Source organism: Poromitra crassiceps (genome assembly GCF_964638095.1).
Source record: "Poromitra crassiceps genome assembly, chromosome: 28".
Lineage (NCBI taxonomy): Eukaryota > Metazoa > Chordata > Actinopteri > Beryciformes > Melamphaidae > Poromitra > Poromitra crassiceps.
The window spans coordinates 1,531,894-1,547,830 of record NC_139651.1 but is presented as its reverse complement, the minus strand read 5'-3'; the positions used below and the strand labels follow the sequence as shown (position 1 = coordinate 1,547,830).

At 44.3% G+C, this 15,937-nt stretch overlaps 1 protein-coding gene across 1 annotated transcript in view; it reads right to left on the bottom strand.

Annotated features, from left to right (window-relative positions):
- The window catches only part of LOC310799833 (protein diaphanous homolog 3-like), a gene marked incomplete at both ends in the record, with an annotated part of 299,639 nt that overhangs the window by 191,688 nt on the left and 92,014 nt on the right, over nt 1-15,937 (bottom strand). Inside the window, 6 exon segments of the mRNA XM_083662443.1 lie at nt 171-275; nt 1,136-1,200; nt 1,316-1,434; nt 10,703-10,819; nt 11,128-11,246; nt 12,277-12,387. Coding sequence (XP_083518569.1) covers nt 171-275; nt 1,136-1,200; nt 1,316-1,434; nt 10,703-10,819; nt 11,128-11,246; nt 12,277-12,387 — 636 coding nt within the window.

Below are 15,937 nucleotides of genomic sequence, written 5' to 3'. Positions count from 1 at the left end.
TTTGTGCATCTTATCTTAATCTCATATCTTAATGGAAAAATGCTCAATTGGGAAAAGGGCCAAATTCGGAAAATGCAGCTGGAATACAGTATGCTGTTTACACGACCCTTATCAAATTCAGAATATGGTCATTTTCAGAATAATCGTGGAATATTGGATAGTGGACAAACCTGGGACCTGAAGGCCTGAAGCTCTGCGTGGAGCTCAGCGATCTTCTCCTCACATGTAACCAGCTGAGCTTGTGCTTCCTGTCTGCTCAGGAACTCCTCATCAAACTGGACAGTGAGACACACACATGCACGCACACGCACACACACACACACACACACGCACGCACGCACGCACACACACACACACACACACACACACACACACACACACACACACACACACACACACACACACACACACACACACACACACACACACACATCCAAAATAGTCCCACAAACACACGCTAAGACGTTAACATTCTCCTATCAAATGCTCTTTCCCATTTTGGGGGGATGACCATTTGAGACTTTTTGGGCAGCTCTAAGGAGACGATTAAATTAGTTTTTATATGATTTGTAATTCATTTTGTTCAGACTTCATAACTGTCCATATGCCACACAATTGTATCAAAACAACCTTTTTATTAATGACAACAGGATCTCCAGTCTGATGCTTAACCAGATTTAAATAATCACGGGCAGCCAATCAAACTTGACCTCAAACAAATAAAATAAATAAAATGCAAGTAAGTCTATGTCCAGTAAATACCCCAGAAGTGAGTGAGTGCGTGCGTGCGTGTGTGTGTGCATGCGTGCGAGTGTAGTGTTTAGTCAATGTACAAAAGATTGTGTGTTTTGAACACAGGTGTTGGAGAAGGGCTGGTCAGGTTGGCGATCCACATCCCCACAATAATTTACATCGTTTTTCATTTCAATAGACCCTTGTCACGGGGGCCATTTTGTGTGGAAAAGGCAGGGTAAACACAGGTGCAAGCAAAACACTAATGAGGGTTTCCAAATTCCAATCGTGGAAGTTGGAAACCCTCATTAGTGTTTTGCCCCCGTGAAAAGGGTCTAGCCTAATGAAGGAGGGGGGGGGGGGGGGTGCTGAATCTCCATATCAGTTCTTTGTAAATACTTGCCTTCTGTGCCAGTTCTGAAGCTCTTTGTTCATACTCATCGACTCGTGCTTTATCCACGCACACCTCTGAAAGAGAGAGACAAAATGAAAGTGACGTGCAGACTCAGATAGTGAGATGTCCCTGTGAAGTCCTTGAAGACACTGTGAAGTCAAGGCTACTGTGTTGAAGTGAGGAACTTGCCTAAGAGGTGGCTGAAGTCCACGTCCAGACGCTTGCGGTAACTGAAGTCTGGGTCGCTGCCACTGGGGTGCAGAACAATCTGAGAGACGCACTCGTCAATGATCTTAAAGTACTGAGGCCTGGGAGAGTCAGGGAGAGAGAGAGAGAGAGAGAGAGAGAGAGAGAGGGAGAGAGAGAGAGAGAGAGAGAGAGACAGGAGAGAGAGAGAGGAGAGAGAGAGAGAGAGAGGAGAGAGAGAGAGACAGGAGAGAGAGAGAGACAGGAGAGAGAGAGAGAGATAGAGAGAGACAGGAGAGAGAGAGGAGAGAGAGAGAGAGAGAGATAGAGAGAGACAGGAGAGAGAGAGAGAGAGAGAGAGAGAGAGAGAGGAGAGAGAGAGAGGAGAGAGAGAGAGGAGAGAGAGACAGAATGACAGAAACCAAAAGACAGTTATGTAAGAGAGACTCATAGTGACAGGGAATTTGGTGCTGCGTAGAAACATATTCTGTGTGTGTGTGTGTGTGTGTGTGTGTGCGCGCGCGTGGTGTGTGCGCGTGTACACATACATGTACATATGTAATGTATGTACAGTATGTACATGTATGTATGTCAATTACTGTAAGAAATGTGTTCCCTTGCCTTCATCCGAAATGCAGTTTGAAAACACCAACTCCCATGTAGCAGAGCAGTGCTTACTGACACATAGACAAGGCTCAGACAGAAATATCAAGCAGTGTGTACTGGGAGAGAGGAGATCATTTCAAACATCTTCAAAGGTTTCTATAGTACACTGTGTGTGTGTGTGTGTGTGTGTGTGTGTGTGTGTGTGTGTGTGTGTGTGTGTGTGTGTGTGTGTGTGTGTGTAGGTTTCTAGAGTATGTTCATGAGTGTAAGCCAGACGGATGGAAACGTGAGAGGGAATTGTAAGAAATGGAAATTGAGTCAGCAGGAACGACAGGGTTCAGGCAGAAGAGTAACAAGGAAGTGTGGCATATCACCTATAGAGTGCTGCCTGTCCACCCCGTCACAGTCAATGCAACATGGCTATAGAGTGCTGCCTGTCCACCCTGTCACAGTCAATGCAACATGGCTATAGAGTCCTGCCTGTCCACCCTGTCACAGTCAATGCAACATGGCTATAGAGTGCTGCCTGTCCACCCCGTCACAGTCAATGCAACATGGCTATAGAGTGCTGCCTGTCCACCCCGTCACAGTCAATGCAACATGGCTATAGAGTGCTGCCTGTCCACCCTGTCACAGTCAATGCAACATGGCTATAGAGTCCTGCCTGTCCACCCTGTCACAGTCAATGCAACATGGCTATAGAGTGCTGCCTGTCCACCCCGTCACAGTCAATGCAACATGGCTATAGAGTGCTGCCTGTCCACCCCGTCACAGTCAATGCAACATGGCTATAGAGTGCTGCCTGTCCACCCTGTCACAGTCAATGCAACATGGCTATAGAGTGCTGCCTGTCCACCCCGTCACAGTCAATGCAACATGGCTATAGAGTGCTGCCTGTCCACCCTGTCACAGTCAATGCAACATGGCTATAGAGTGCTGCCTGTCCACCCCGTCACAGTCAATGCAACATGGCTATAGAGTGCTGCCTGTCCACCCTGTCACAGTCAATGCAACATGGCTATAGAGTGCTGCCTGTCCACCCCGTCACAGTCAATGCAACATGGCTATAGAGTCCTGCCTGTCCACCCCGTCACAGTCAATGCAACATGGCTATAGAGTGCTGCCTGTCCACCCTGTCACAGTCAATGCAACATGGCTATAGAGTGCTGCCTGTCCACCCCGTCACAGTCAATGCAACATGGCTATAGAGTGCTGCCTGTCCACCCCGTCACAGTCAATGCAACATGGCTATAGAGTGCTGGCTGTCCACCCTGTCACAGTCAATGCAACATGGCTATAGAGTGATGCCTGTCCACCCTGTCACAGTCAATGCAACATGGCTATAGAGTGCTGCCTGTCCACCCTGTCACAGTCAATGCAACATGGATATAGAGTGCTGCCTGTCCACCCTGTCAGTCAATGCAACATGGATATAGAGTGCTGCCTGTCCACCCCGTCACAGTCAATGCAACATGGATATAGAGTGCTGCCTGTCCACCCCGTCACAGTCAATGCAACATGGATATAGAGTGCTGCCTGTCCACCCTGTCACAGTCAATGCAACATGGATATAGAGTGCTGCCTGTCCACCCCGTCACAGTCAATGCAACATGGATATAGAGTGCTGCCTGTCCACTCTGTCACAGTCAATGCAACATGGATATAGAGTGCTGCCTGTCCACCCTGTCACAGTCAATGCAACATGGATATAGAGTGCTGCCTGTAGTGTCCACCCCGTCACAGTCAATGCAACATGTGTCAGTGCTGCCTGTGTCAACGTGTTTCGTTGCCTGGGATAAACGCACATCCCATAATACAACTGTTCGCATATCGCATCCCATAATAGCATGATGATACTTGGGATGCCATTGCCAACATAGATGCAAACAGGTTAGCTAAAAGTTTAGCGTCGCCAGCGAGGGCCCCCACCGTTGCGGTCGGGGGTACGTTTCGAAATCCCTCCAGGCCTGAAGATCTTTCTAGGGGGAAACACTGGATATAGAGTGATGCCTGTCCACCCCGTCACAGTCAGTGCAACATGGATATAGGCGCTTCTCAGCGAAACAGGGAGCTTAAAGTCGGGGGGCTACTATCCGCCGTGCTGTATTAGTGCGTCCGATCGCAGGCCGAGGTTCACTCCACAGGTAAAAAGGTTGACGACAGTCGTGATTCAAAATAAATCTTTAACAAGACCGTGTAGCTTTAGAGCGCCGCAACACAATTGATGGCGCTGCTTCAACAAAATCAATGAGGGAACACTGCCCACTTGATATGAGGATCAGGTGTGTACAGCAGCACCCTGCCTCGCCTGACACATCTTCCTCTGACACCCCGCCCCGCGTCTGACCCCCAGCTCGCCTGCACCCATTAGAGGAGAAGGGGTGGACAGGAAGAGAATAGAGAAGTGGAAGAGAAGGGAGAGGAGGAGACACCTTTAACACAATGAGATATGTATGATGGCAGGATATAATGATAGATATTATGTACAGTATTCAATCTCAAATATTGTAATTGAATGCAATTTGCAATAGAGAGCCAAAGTGAAACGTCACTTCCTGCTTTCTCCCTGTACCAGCGCTGCGAAAAATATGAATGGCGCTGGACGGAGAATAAGGTTACTTTTTTTTTACTTTACCAATGCTAATTTGGTCAATCTAAAACATAACTTTGCATGTCAAGAAAGTCGCAGTTTGTCGTCAAACTGAAACGTAGGGGTTAGTTTCGTAGAAAAACGACATAGCTTGTGGAAGCTCGTGGCATGTCGCCAGTCTTCAGCTTTGCCGGTAGAGAAAGTGACGTCACTTAGGCGACAGTGCATGTAGTCTTTCTGATTTATAACTTCTAGTGCAACAGTTTGGTGACAAACTGCGACTGCGTAAAACGAGATAAATAAAGTACCGGTAACGTTATTCTCCGTTCACCGCCATTCATATTTTTTTCAGCGGTGGTACAGGGAGAAAGCAGGAAGTGACGTTTCACTTTGGCTCTCTATTCACCTCATTCACCACGCCCACTTTTTCTCTCTTGCGCGTTACCCGCAATTGTATTTGTTCTTACGGTTCAGCGCTAGTTGGAATCATAGCGTTACTGCTGCGAGGAGCTGATGGCTGTACCCGGTCGGCATTTAAAGTCGAGCTGAACCCAAAAATGACTTTTCTTTTATTTTAGTTCAAATACCTGGGTATGCAGTGCACCTATTTAATAATGTATGCAAAAAAAAATCACAAAAATCTAATTTCTTTAGTTTTTCACACTTTTTCACATCAAAAGTTCATTTTTCAAGATTTCATTGATAACAGTAATGTACAGTTTGCTGACTTCACCTAGTACTATCAAATTTCTACCCCATTTCAACCAATCATATCACGACATGGCAGCTGTCAATCAAATCTTCATTTCAGGATAATTTTCTCTTCCAAATGAAGTAGAAAATGGCGCCTAGTGCCTGTCATCTGGCAGAATTCCTATCCCATAAACAAACTACTAACTTGGCCAATTGTATGAAACATGAACAAAAAACAAAAACTATAATCTCTAAGAATGCAAAGAAATGTAACTGGCTCGTTAAAACGCGCATTCCAGGGATATCGTGGTTGTCAGGGGTCGCCCCGTGGAGATTCCAGGCGGGCGGGCAGCACCCATGCATCGGATTGTCCGCTCGCTCCGCACGAAGCAGGTGGCTGCCTGGTACTCCGCGGATCCCACTCGCGTAGCACGATAACACGGTGAATCCCACTTGGATTTGGGGGTGGAACACGCCATGATTGACCAATGCCAAAGCCAGTCGACAGAATTGTCAAATCAAATCATCGACACGTATATGGTCCGCCTCTCAATTTGTTTTCAGTCTCCGACGCTCGCGCTGGTGCATTCCGTTCCGGTTCACCTCGACTTTAACGTTAGTTGCAAAAGCACGTCGACAGTGTTTTCTCACTGCCAGTAGCCTAACTACAGTAGGGTTTGACAGACAGCTAGTCCGACCGGCCAGCACAGCCAGCGCTCCCAGTCCTCGCTGCTCGTTAAATATTTCCAAATAGGCGTTATTCTGATAAACTGGTCACATATTTGGAATGTTCTCATCCGAAAAAATATTAAAACTTTATAACTGTGTTTTTTTTGCTTGAAAAAATTGACTACGGTAGGCGTCATCTACTTCCGTGTCTAAAACGGAAAGACGATTACAAAATGACACGCAAAGAACAAGGTGAATAGTGGCTAATATGACATGGACACATCTTTTGTGTTATTGCTGTATTGTGATTTCCAGATTTTTGAGGTCCCAGCTGTTAACGCTATTATTATTGTTCCCTCTGACAGGCTGTTATTGCTCTAGTTTTGAGAGAAATAAATAAGCCCACTCATAAACCACTTGCAATGTAAGCAGCAGGCAAAAAAAAAGTGTGATGGTATTGAAGCGGGCGGAATGTGCGGCGGGCGGAGCGCGTCAGCAGCATCGGCTGAGTAAGTGCAGCTAAAGGGTTTCTCATGGTTCTGTTGAACGCATTGATCACGGAGCAACAGAGGGCAATGCCACAAATACACAAAGGGGGCGATATTACAGAGAAACCAAGCCTGATGTGCGAGGCTGAGAGATAGACTACACTGCTATCGTGGGTGAGAGGGGAAGTAGCTGCTTGATCTGCTCATTATCTCACAACAGCACTGTGGAGAGGCCAAATCCCTGCACAGAGTCGCTAACTAATGTGCTATTTAATCCACGACACTGCCTTCCATTAGCCAGCTCTTGCTAACAACAATGCTGTGTGAATGGGACTGATAGTTACAGTGGCATCACTATTAGGGAAAAATTTCCATAATCGAAAATCGGGAAAAATTAACGATCAATTATCGATTGCGTAATAATAATAATATATATATATATATTTTTTTTTTACTCTGGTCTGGTAATAACGTTGCGCGTTCTCGGCCAGCTATAATGGCGATGCCGCTGTGTAGTAAGAATATCAGACACTAGCGCTGTGGCCAGGTAAACAAACATGTTACATGTCAGGTTACATGATGTAAGGCAATCGGCGTCTTCCAGCTTAGCTGACAGCACAAGAGTCAAATCAACAGGCCTGAGCCTCACTGAGGTCCGCAGACCAAATTCCACGTGATTGATTCAATTCCTTAACGATCAATTATCGATTTTCGATAATTGAAACATTGAACATCCCTAATCACTATACTGTGCATGTAACTGAAGATGAGAAGCACAACATTCGAAATGGAAAAAGGCCTTATTGTGAGTCAAGACGTTGGTGTTCCTTTCAGTACCGTCTGTGTGCCTTTGGGGGCCCTGTGTGAAAGAACGCTGTGTACTACTGTTGATGAAAAGAACAGGAAGTAAATAAAACATTTAGTCGAGGATCAAATTCAGATGTGTGTGTCTTGCGAACCGGCTCGAGGCCACAAGTATAGATCGCCGGAGGAAAACTGTGCAATGTATTTCAAAAGATAGTTGGAGACAACTAAAGAAGGTAGAAGTGCAGCGTTCTGTGTCACACCGTATGGAAGATACAATGAGTATGAGGAGGAAGTTATACATCCAACCTTGTTCAGAAAATCATCAAAAAAAGTTATCACATTTTGAAAAGAAAATCTAAAATATGTTCGGAATACTCGTTAACTCGTGCGGTGCATCGAGCTGCGCGGCCATGGGGCAGCATCGCAAGTTTGGCCGTTTAATTAATCTGCGGACGTGCGCAGCCATCGCAAGTTTGGCCCATTAATCGTCCCTAATTACCTAATTAAAAATGTGCATCCGTTAGGTCACCCGCAGGGGGTGCTCTTTCTTTACACTTCCTGAAAGATTGAGCGTGACTTGCACATAAAACGGCATCGCTCTGGCCAAACACACTTTCTGCTCACTCACTCAGAGACTTTGTATTCTTCTTATGATAGGATTATTATAGGATTTGTCCTCAAGAGGTTCCTGTACTGCTTATGAAGGGAAAAAAAGTTACATTTATTATTTTTTTCTTAGTAATAAACTAAGGGTGTTTCTACACTAGGAACACACACATACACGGGCCTGTGTGTGGGAGTGTGTGTGTGTGTGTTGGTGTGCGTGTGTGTGTGCGTGCGTGTGTGTGTGTGTGGTCGTGTGTGTGAGCAAGTAAAAGCACGTGTATCATCAGTGCTTGCATACTAAACGGTACCAATGCAGGTAACGATACAAATCTCAAGACATGCAAAGATGACACAAAACCACCGCTGCTAAAGTTGGATCTAAAAAAAGGCAGATTTCTTATTAGGCTGCGCTGAAATCAACTATCAAAGTAAGGCAGTGTGTAGGTCATTTACACGCACACTCCCATAATCAGTTCACATGAAAGAACTTAATCAGACATTATCGTGCTAATGAACGGAGCGTATGCGCTGCCAGAGCAGAGTGCCAGACACGGCGAGTGTTGTCTCTTCTGGAGAGAAGATCTGCGGGTGATACATTTCATATTCTTCAGATTACAGACTCGTCTTTTGATCAAGCCAAGGTTTTAGCTGCACACCCAGCTGTGAGTGAACCAACATAAAACAGGCCTTTGAAAAGCACCATTAAAAGGAGATGAGGAACACACTGGAGCTGTGGTTGCTGGAGATGGCTCCGAGATGAAAGAGGCAGCATTCTCTTTGTTAGCCAATGTCATTGAGGGTTGAACCCTTTCACGCACGCTGTCTACCACCGTACAGTGGACAGATGTTTGGAAGCCATTTTGAACCATCAGTACCATGTCCCAACCACCAGGTGGCGGACCCCCCCAAAGTGATGTCTACAATCCCTTTTCCGTTTGTCATTTTGAGATATTGGCCCAATTCCAATCCGCCCCCTAAAGACTCAAGCCCTGAACCCTCAGTCCCTCTAATGGCCGCCATCTGAAAGTGGTTGAGTCATCAAGTGTGGAAGGGATCCACATTGGATAAATAGGAGGATTGGGACAGCAGAGCCCTTTGCACTTGACAAGATGATGTTGACTCTGGCAGGTTAGGGGCTTGCTATATATTGTTTATTGTCAAGACGCCTAAAGTGTTTGAGGGATAGACTCCCTGATGAGTCTGTTCTAATCCAGGCTCTGGCTCTGTCATTTAAAAATAAACGTAGCCTACTGCAAAATCTGCAATCTGCAACATGTGGAATTATAATTAAAATAAGCATAATAATGACATGTCACCCAACATTATACACACAATGTCAATACTGTACAATACAGATTCGGTAAAACTATTTCTCATTCATCAAAAAAGTTGTGATTGCAATTGTAATAGAAATGATTGATGATTATTCTAGGATTGTGTAAAATAACTACTTGCTTTCCTCTGATATAATATTTTTGTCTAATCTGAAATCCCTATTAATGTAATGTTTCATTGTCAATTAAGGCATTCCAGCGCACTCGCAAACACCGCGTTCGTTTCGCGCGTGTGTTCTTTTATTTTTTCGACTGATATTTGCAGCCTTCCCCGTTTTATACCTCACAACGCTATGCATTGTGGGCAATTCCCTTTGCCTAAGTGGCCATAGCTGCTCCCTTACGGTAAGGGGGCAGAAAGGGCTCACTCTGAGCCCTCATTCACTTTGCGATTTCACCGTGGGACATCCCTAAGCCCTCACTCCCTTCACGTGAACGCGCCTCTAAGGGCTTGAGTCAGTAAGGGGGCGAATTGGAATTGGGCCATTACATCATTAATTCAAAATGGCGGAGGGAAGAGGATATGCACCAAGTACCTCAGGAATAACTGTTAAATCCTTTTATTCTCAAAAACCAGATATAGAGACACTGTGTAACGCGTCATCATTCAGAAACCACGCCCAAGACGGGGGAAAATGGAAACCCCCCCCTCCAATCCTGGCGTTCTCCTATGTCGCGTGCATGGTTGCGTGTTGCACAAAAAGATCGTATATACGGAAGATGAACACTCCAACTTACTTCTTGACAGCTAGATCCACATTTTTCTTCTCGCCAATTCTCAATGGCTTCCTTGTTTTGCTCGGGAGTACAAAAAAACTTTAACTGGCGATTTTTTACATTAGTTGTCTGCGCAGCCCCACCATACATGTTTAATTCAAGGAATATGACGCTGGTGTGTGGAAATGAACGGAGCTTTTCCCCCGTGATGGGCGTGGCCTATTTCATGCAGTGTCTCTATTGGGAAAAAAAGATGTTAGTAAAAACATGTGCAAGAAAAATAAGTATTATAAAATAAATAAGAAACAAGGGAAGAGGAGGGTGAATGAAACAAAGGAGATGAGAAGTAAAATATCCACCGCTGTATTACACTTCAGAAAAGTCATGTCCAAAGCAAAACCCATCGCTGTGTGGATGCGTGTGTGAAAAGTCATGTCCAAAGCAAAACCCATCGCTGTGTGAATGCGTGTGTGAAAAGTCATGTCCAAATCAAAACCCATCGCTGTGTGGATACGTGTGTGAAAAGTCATGTCCAAAGCAAAACCCATCACTGTGTGGATGCGTGTGTGTGAAAAGTCATGTCCAAAGCAAAACCCATCACTGTGTGGATGCGTGTGTGAAAAGTCATGTCCAAAGCAAAACCCATCGCTGTGTGGATGCGTGTGTGAAAAGTCATGTCCAATCAAAAGCCATCACTGTGAGGATGCGTGTGTGAAAAGTCATGTCCAATCAAAAGCCATCACTGTGAGGATGCGTGTGTGAAAAGTCATGTCCAAAGCAAAAGCCATCACTGTGTGGATGCGTGTGTGTGAAAAGTCATGTCCAAAGCAAAACCCATCACTGTGTGGACTGGATGCGTGTGTGTGTTTCTGATCTTTACCTGACCACGTAGTCATTGCGTATAAGCATCAGGTGCTGCAGTATGGAGAGGAAGTAGGGTTCTGCGCTGCTGTCCTTCACCATGCTCTGCACAGCATCGTACACCTCCCCCACATCGGTGCGGAGCGTTAAGGACGAGTACGTAGATGCAAAAAGGAACAAATCAAAAAGAAAAGAAAACCTTTGCAGTTTCACACAAAGGATTATACTGTAAGCTACTGATAAAAGAGAGCAAAGAGTCCAAGCATAACAAATCTGTCTTTTAGTCTTTCCGTTTCTGCTGCTGCTGCTGGTCTGAACATAGATAGCTAACCTCAGGATAACAATAATGTTTGCAATATATATGGACCACATTTACAAGACACTGCCTCTGAATCAGAAAGCAGATATATATGCATCTGCCTGGTAACAGTATGTCAAGGATATTCGAACTCGCACTTGATGTCCTCCAGCCTATGAGAGAACTCCAGCATGTCCTCCTCTTTATGCTCCTCGAACACCTTGAGCTGAATGTCAAGAGCATCGTTCCTGATGGCTGTCAGTTGCTGCAGGAGGACAGGGGGCAGAGGAGAGGAAGAGGCATCAGGGAGAAAGGCTTGAGCCCCCCTTCAACATATGGAGATGATATAGAGATGCAGGGACCTACTCCACACTTTAATCCATCAGTTTACTTGGCATGTACAACATTGTTACATAGTCGAAAAAAAGAGACACGTATCCAAAACCCACTGGGATGGGTGTTTGATCAAAAATACCTCATCACAGAAGTGCCAATTATATCGAAGTACGACTTTGCAGTGATAAATGTAGGCGTGGTCACGGCTGCCAGAATGATTCTCAGATCATGGAAAAGTACATCCTCTCCAGATTTAAAAAAGTGGGTAGAATTCATGTTAGAAGTAGTATCATATGAACACATGTTGGCAAGAGTCAATGATAGAAATGAGGACACTGTGATGTGGCTATATTATATTATATTGCTTTAATTATTTTATTTATTTTTCGTTGTGAATATATCACGGAACCAAGTATGTTCATTTATTACAGGCCTGGAAATGTATGAGTGAAAGTTAAAATGTTTGTTTATGTTTATGCTGTCTATGTGTGTAAATAAATAAAAACTTTATTTACAAAAAAAAACAAAAGAACCTTATCAACTTGGGGGGGAAACGGATCTGCACACCAAGGTAGCTCCAAGGCGTTTTACTTTGCGTTGCATGAAGTTTCGAGCAAAAAGCTCTTCCTCAGCAACGCAAAATACCAAGCCTGTAAGCGGGAGCTACCTCGGTGTGCATGTACAGTACAACATCGTTTACAACACGTAAAACACGTTAGGTAGACGGTGTGAACGCCGGCCACTAGACACCTTACTGCTTCCTGGGTGGTGGAGGCGCAGAGGACAAAGTGCAAAGTAAACTCTGCGTTTCATAAATAATTTGCTGCAGAGCAAATCTACAATATTTCATTCTAGTGGACAACTCATTTAAATATTCATAGGTCAGTGTGTGTGAGTATATATATTATTGTATATTGTGTCTGTGTGCTCGTGGACGTGCTCGTGGAAGAAGTGCTTACCGGCAAGATCTCTTTGAGGCCGCAGCGCACAAACTCGTTCCTGATGTGGAGCCTCAGGTCCAGCTCATCGGGCGACGTCACCAGCGCGTTGATGAGCAGCATGCAGGCCACCTGTAACATGGAGGAGATACCAAACAATATGAGATAGAGAGAGAGAGAGAGAGAGAGAGAGAGAGAGAGAGAGAGAGAGAGAGATTCCTTTATCCCAGAGGTTGATGAAAAGCATGGTAGGATGCATTCTAAATGACTTACAGTGTCCCTGAGAAGCAGAGGACCATAACTAATGCATGTTTATTTTCTCCAGTCACCAACTAGAGGGCGCCGATTTTAATATTAATGCGACAACTGCAGCAGACCCGTGCGCACAAAACCAAGTCAACAGTCAATTTAAGGGGCAAAATGGCTCCTTTGGAAGCTGCTCTTCTTCTCCCCTATGAATGTTGGTTCACCGCAGAGAGGGAGGGACTGACTGTGGCTATATTCAACAGGCCGGAGCAAACACACCGACAGAAATATCAATTATTGATCGGTAAAGCGATCCGCTCATGTGTGAAATGAGGGCATTGGCATTGCTGGGACGTCGGGATATTTCAAGCTCCGTTGTCATATATGATCGCATACTCAGTTTTGATGTGGCATGGCACTCAAAGCTTGGTAATTATCCGTCTTCAAAGTGGCATCTTAACATTGTGATATATACTGTATAGATGCCTAATATTACAGACATATTAATGTATTTTTCATTTGGTAGATGACGTGCGAGGGGAGCAGTGGCAGTCAAAAAATCTTTATATGAAATGCCAACATCATAATTTGACATAAGTCCAAGTTTAGCCCCTACATAAAAGCCAACTGGACTAATAGACCCTTCTCACGGGGGCCATTTTGTGTCAAAAAGGCAGGGTAAACACAGGTGCAAGCAAAACACTAATGAGGGTTTCAAACTTCCAAAATTTGAAATTTGTTTTGCTCGCACCTGTGTTTACCCTGCCTTTTCGACATAAAATGGCCCCCGTGAAAAGGGTCTATTGATCTACTTACATGTCAGTGATCCTCGCAGTGGCGGTAAAAACAAACCTCATGAAGAAATTAACTATACCTGCATTGCCTGCTTTGGCCATTTTCCATAGGGGAATCCTACAGTATACTGAATCTATGCATATACTCTATCTATGTCAACTATAATACCCTATTGAGAAGAGAGTAGAGGATGATTTGAATCTAAAGCATTCAATGCAACTTATTTTAAGCCGACAGTGAATATCAACACACAGGAAGCCACACTGAATCTCAAATTCAAATGATAATAATATCAAATTATGGCCCTCAAGACCCACCTCTTCAACCTCGCTTTCTCCTCCTAACCTCACTCCACTCTACCTACTGTCCCCACCTTTCATGAATGTTTCCAAATTAAAGTATTTATTTCTGTGTTTTCTGTAAAGCGACTTTGAGTATTTAGAAAAGCGCTATATAAGATAAATGTATTATTATTATTATTATTATTATTATTATTAAATGGTCTGTGAATGATGATGGATTTCTCAATACTAATGTTTTTCTCTCTTTCATTATGTGGTCATAATTAGTTTATATTTCATTGGGATAAAAACATAAGGAGAGAAACAGAGCTACAACCGAGTTTACTCAGCCATTTGTCTACGGGCTTAAGGGATCTAAAGCAATTCCAAAAGACACAAATAAAGAGGAAGAGGTAGCAAGGAAGAGTAGTGCATTATCATCAGTAGCTTCACTTAACACATTGAGTGCCACAGCGCTTCAGTAAAATTGTCTGGAGCCTGTGCCAGATTCACTTCCATTCAGTTGAAAACAGCTATAGAATTTTTTCTATTAGGGCTATATGGACAAGGCTGGACTCTAATGAAACATTGGACACTCCTGCTTCTTTCAAAGAAGAAATTTTGTTTCTAGACAGTTCCATTATGAAATGACAGCCTCTGAAAGAAGAGCACTTTCAAGGGTTTTCTGCTGTCTTTTTTTACTTTTCAAGATAAAGTCACTTTTATGAATACTTTTTGCACTCATGATTATTATTATTATTATTTTTCTCCTGCTTCTTTTTATTATTAGACATTACATTACATTACGGCATTTGGCAGGTAATCGTGTGGAGAAACTATATGCAGACAGATAGACAGAGGCAGAGGAGCTCAGTTGTGGGCGCGGATCGCAGCCAACTGTCAGCTGCAGACAGAGCAATCTATATGGCTCTGGCTGCAGCATGCATCGGTTTCTCTTTGATCACGGCTTTCTCCTGCACAAAGGAAAGGATCTGAGCGCCAAGGTTTTAAGGTGGCGCAGCTGCCGTGTAGATTTTTAAGGTGGCGCCGTGTGATCCCTTGAAGGGATTCATGCTCACTGGCTGGGTACGACCTTAAACAGCAGAATTATGGAATAATATGAATTATGATATTGGGACGTCCACAGACGTCCCTGGCACTTCTCGTTACTTTTTTTTAGGACGTCCACAGACGTCCTTGGCACTCAATGTGTTAATGTAACTACCTGCTGCTACCACTGATGAAACAATCGAATCGCACTTCATTCTCTAAAAAAACAAACGAAAAACGAATGAGGACTCCTGTACTTTTGTTAAACCATGCACACCAGCCTCAGTTTCGTATTCACAGAATAACGGGGGAGCGCACAAACATGCCTCAGACCTCAAGAGAACATTCAGGCGTCTTGAAATGTGCCCTCGTCCCCCAGGGGGTCCATTTACAGTTACTGTCTAAATGCACACGGTCCCTAAGCTGAAGGAGGCTGCCAGGGGAGCCGGAGTATGACTGTGGCCAGGTGGGAGAGAGAAAGCCTTGGGCCACACAGACACACACACACACAGTACACACACACACACACACAGTACACACACACAGTACACACACACACACACACAGTATAGCAGTAAATGTGTTTTAATAATGCATGGGGTTAAGCGGGATCAGCGCGGTCTATTAGCAAGAAGAAATAATAGCGCACTGCAAAGCATCAATAAAACACAACTAAAGGCCCTTTACACCATCCAGTACACAAGGCTATCGTTTCAGGGCCACTCATGTCTTTGTATGAAGGAGGTGATGCACTTCCTTCCTCCACGGTCTCATCTTCTTTATTTAACCCGTAGCAGGATCCTCTGCTCTTTCTAGGGATGCCCCGATCCACATTTTTTCACTTCCGATCCGATTCCGATACCTGAATTTGGATATCTGCCGATACCGATATTATGCCGATACCGATATTTTTCTTGAATATTCAGTATAGACAACGATTTGGCCAATTACAGTTTTTTTTTTTTTAAATACACCTTGCAAAAAGCAGACAAAATTAAGAAAATATAAATTACGGCCAGCGCTGGAATTGCAAAAAAAAAAAAAAAAAAAAGATTCCGATCCGATTTGTGAATTAGTGCCAATATCGGCACCCGCACCCGATACCGATATTGGATCGGTCCCATCCCTAGCTCTTTCCCTTCCCACTGCATCTTCCTCACCTGTCATCTTCTCAGAGGCTTCCACCTGTCAACGGCAGCCACATCAAGCCAAATTAAACTAATACTGGTGATACTACACAGGCCAAAAATAAGATAGCATCTTGTCATTTAGTTTAGCAATGGTCAATGCACAGGAATACAAGCAGAGTA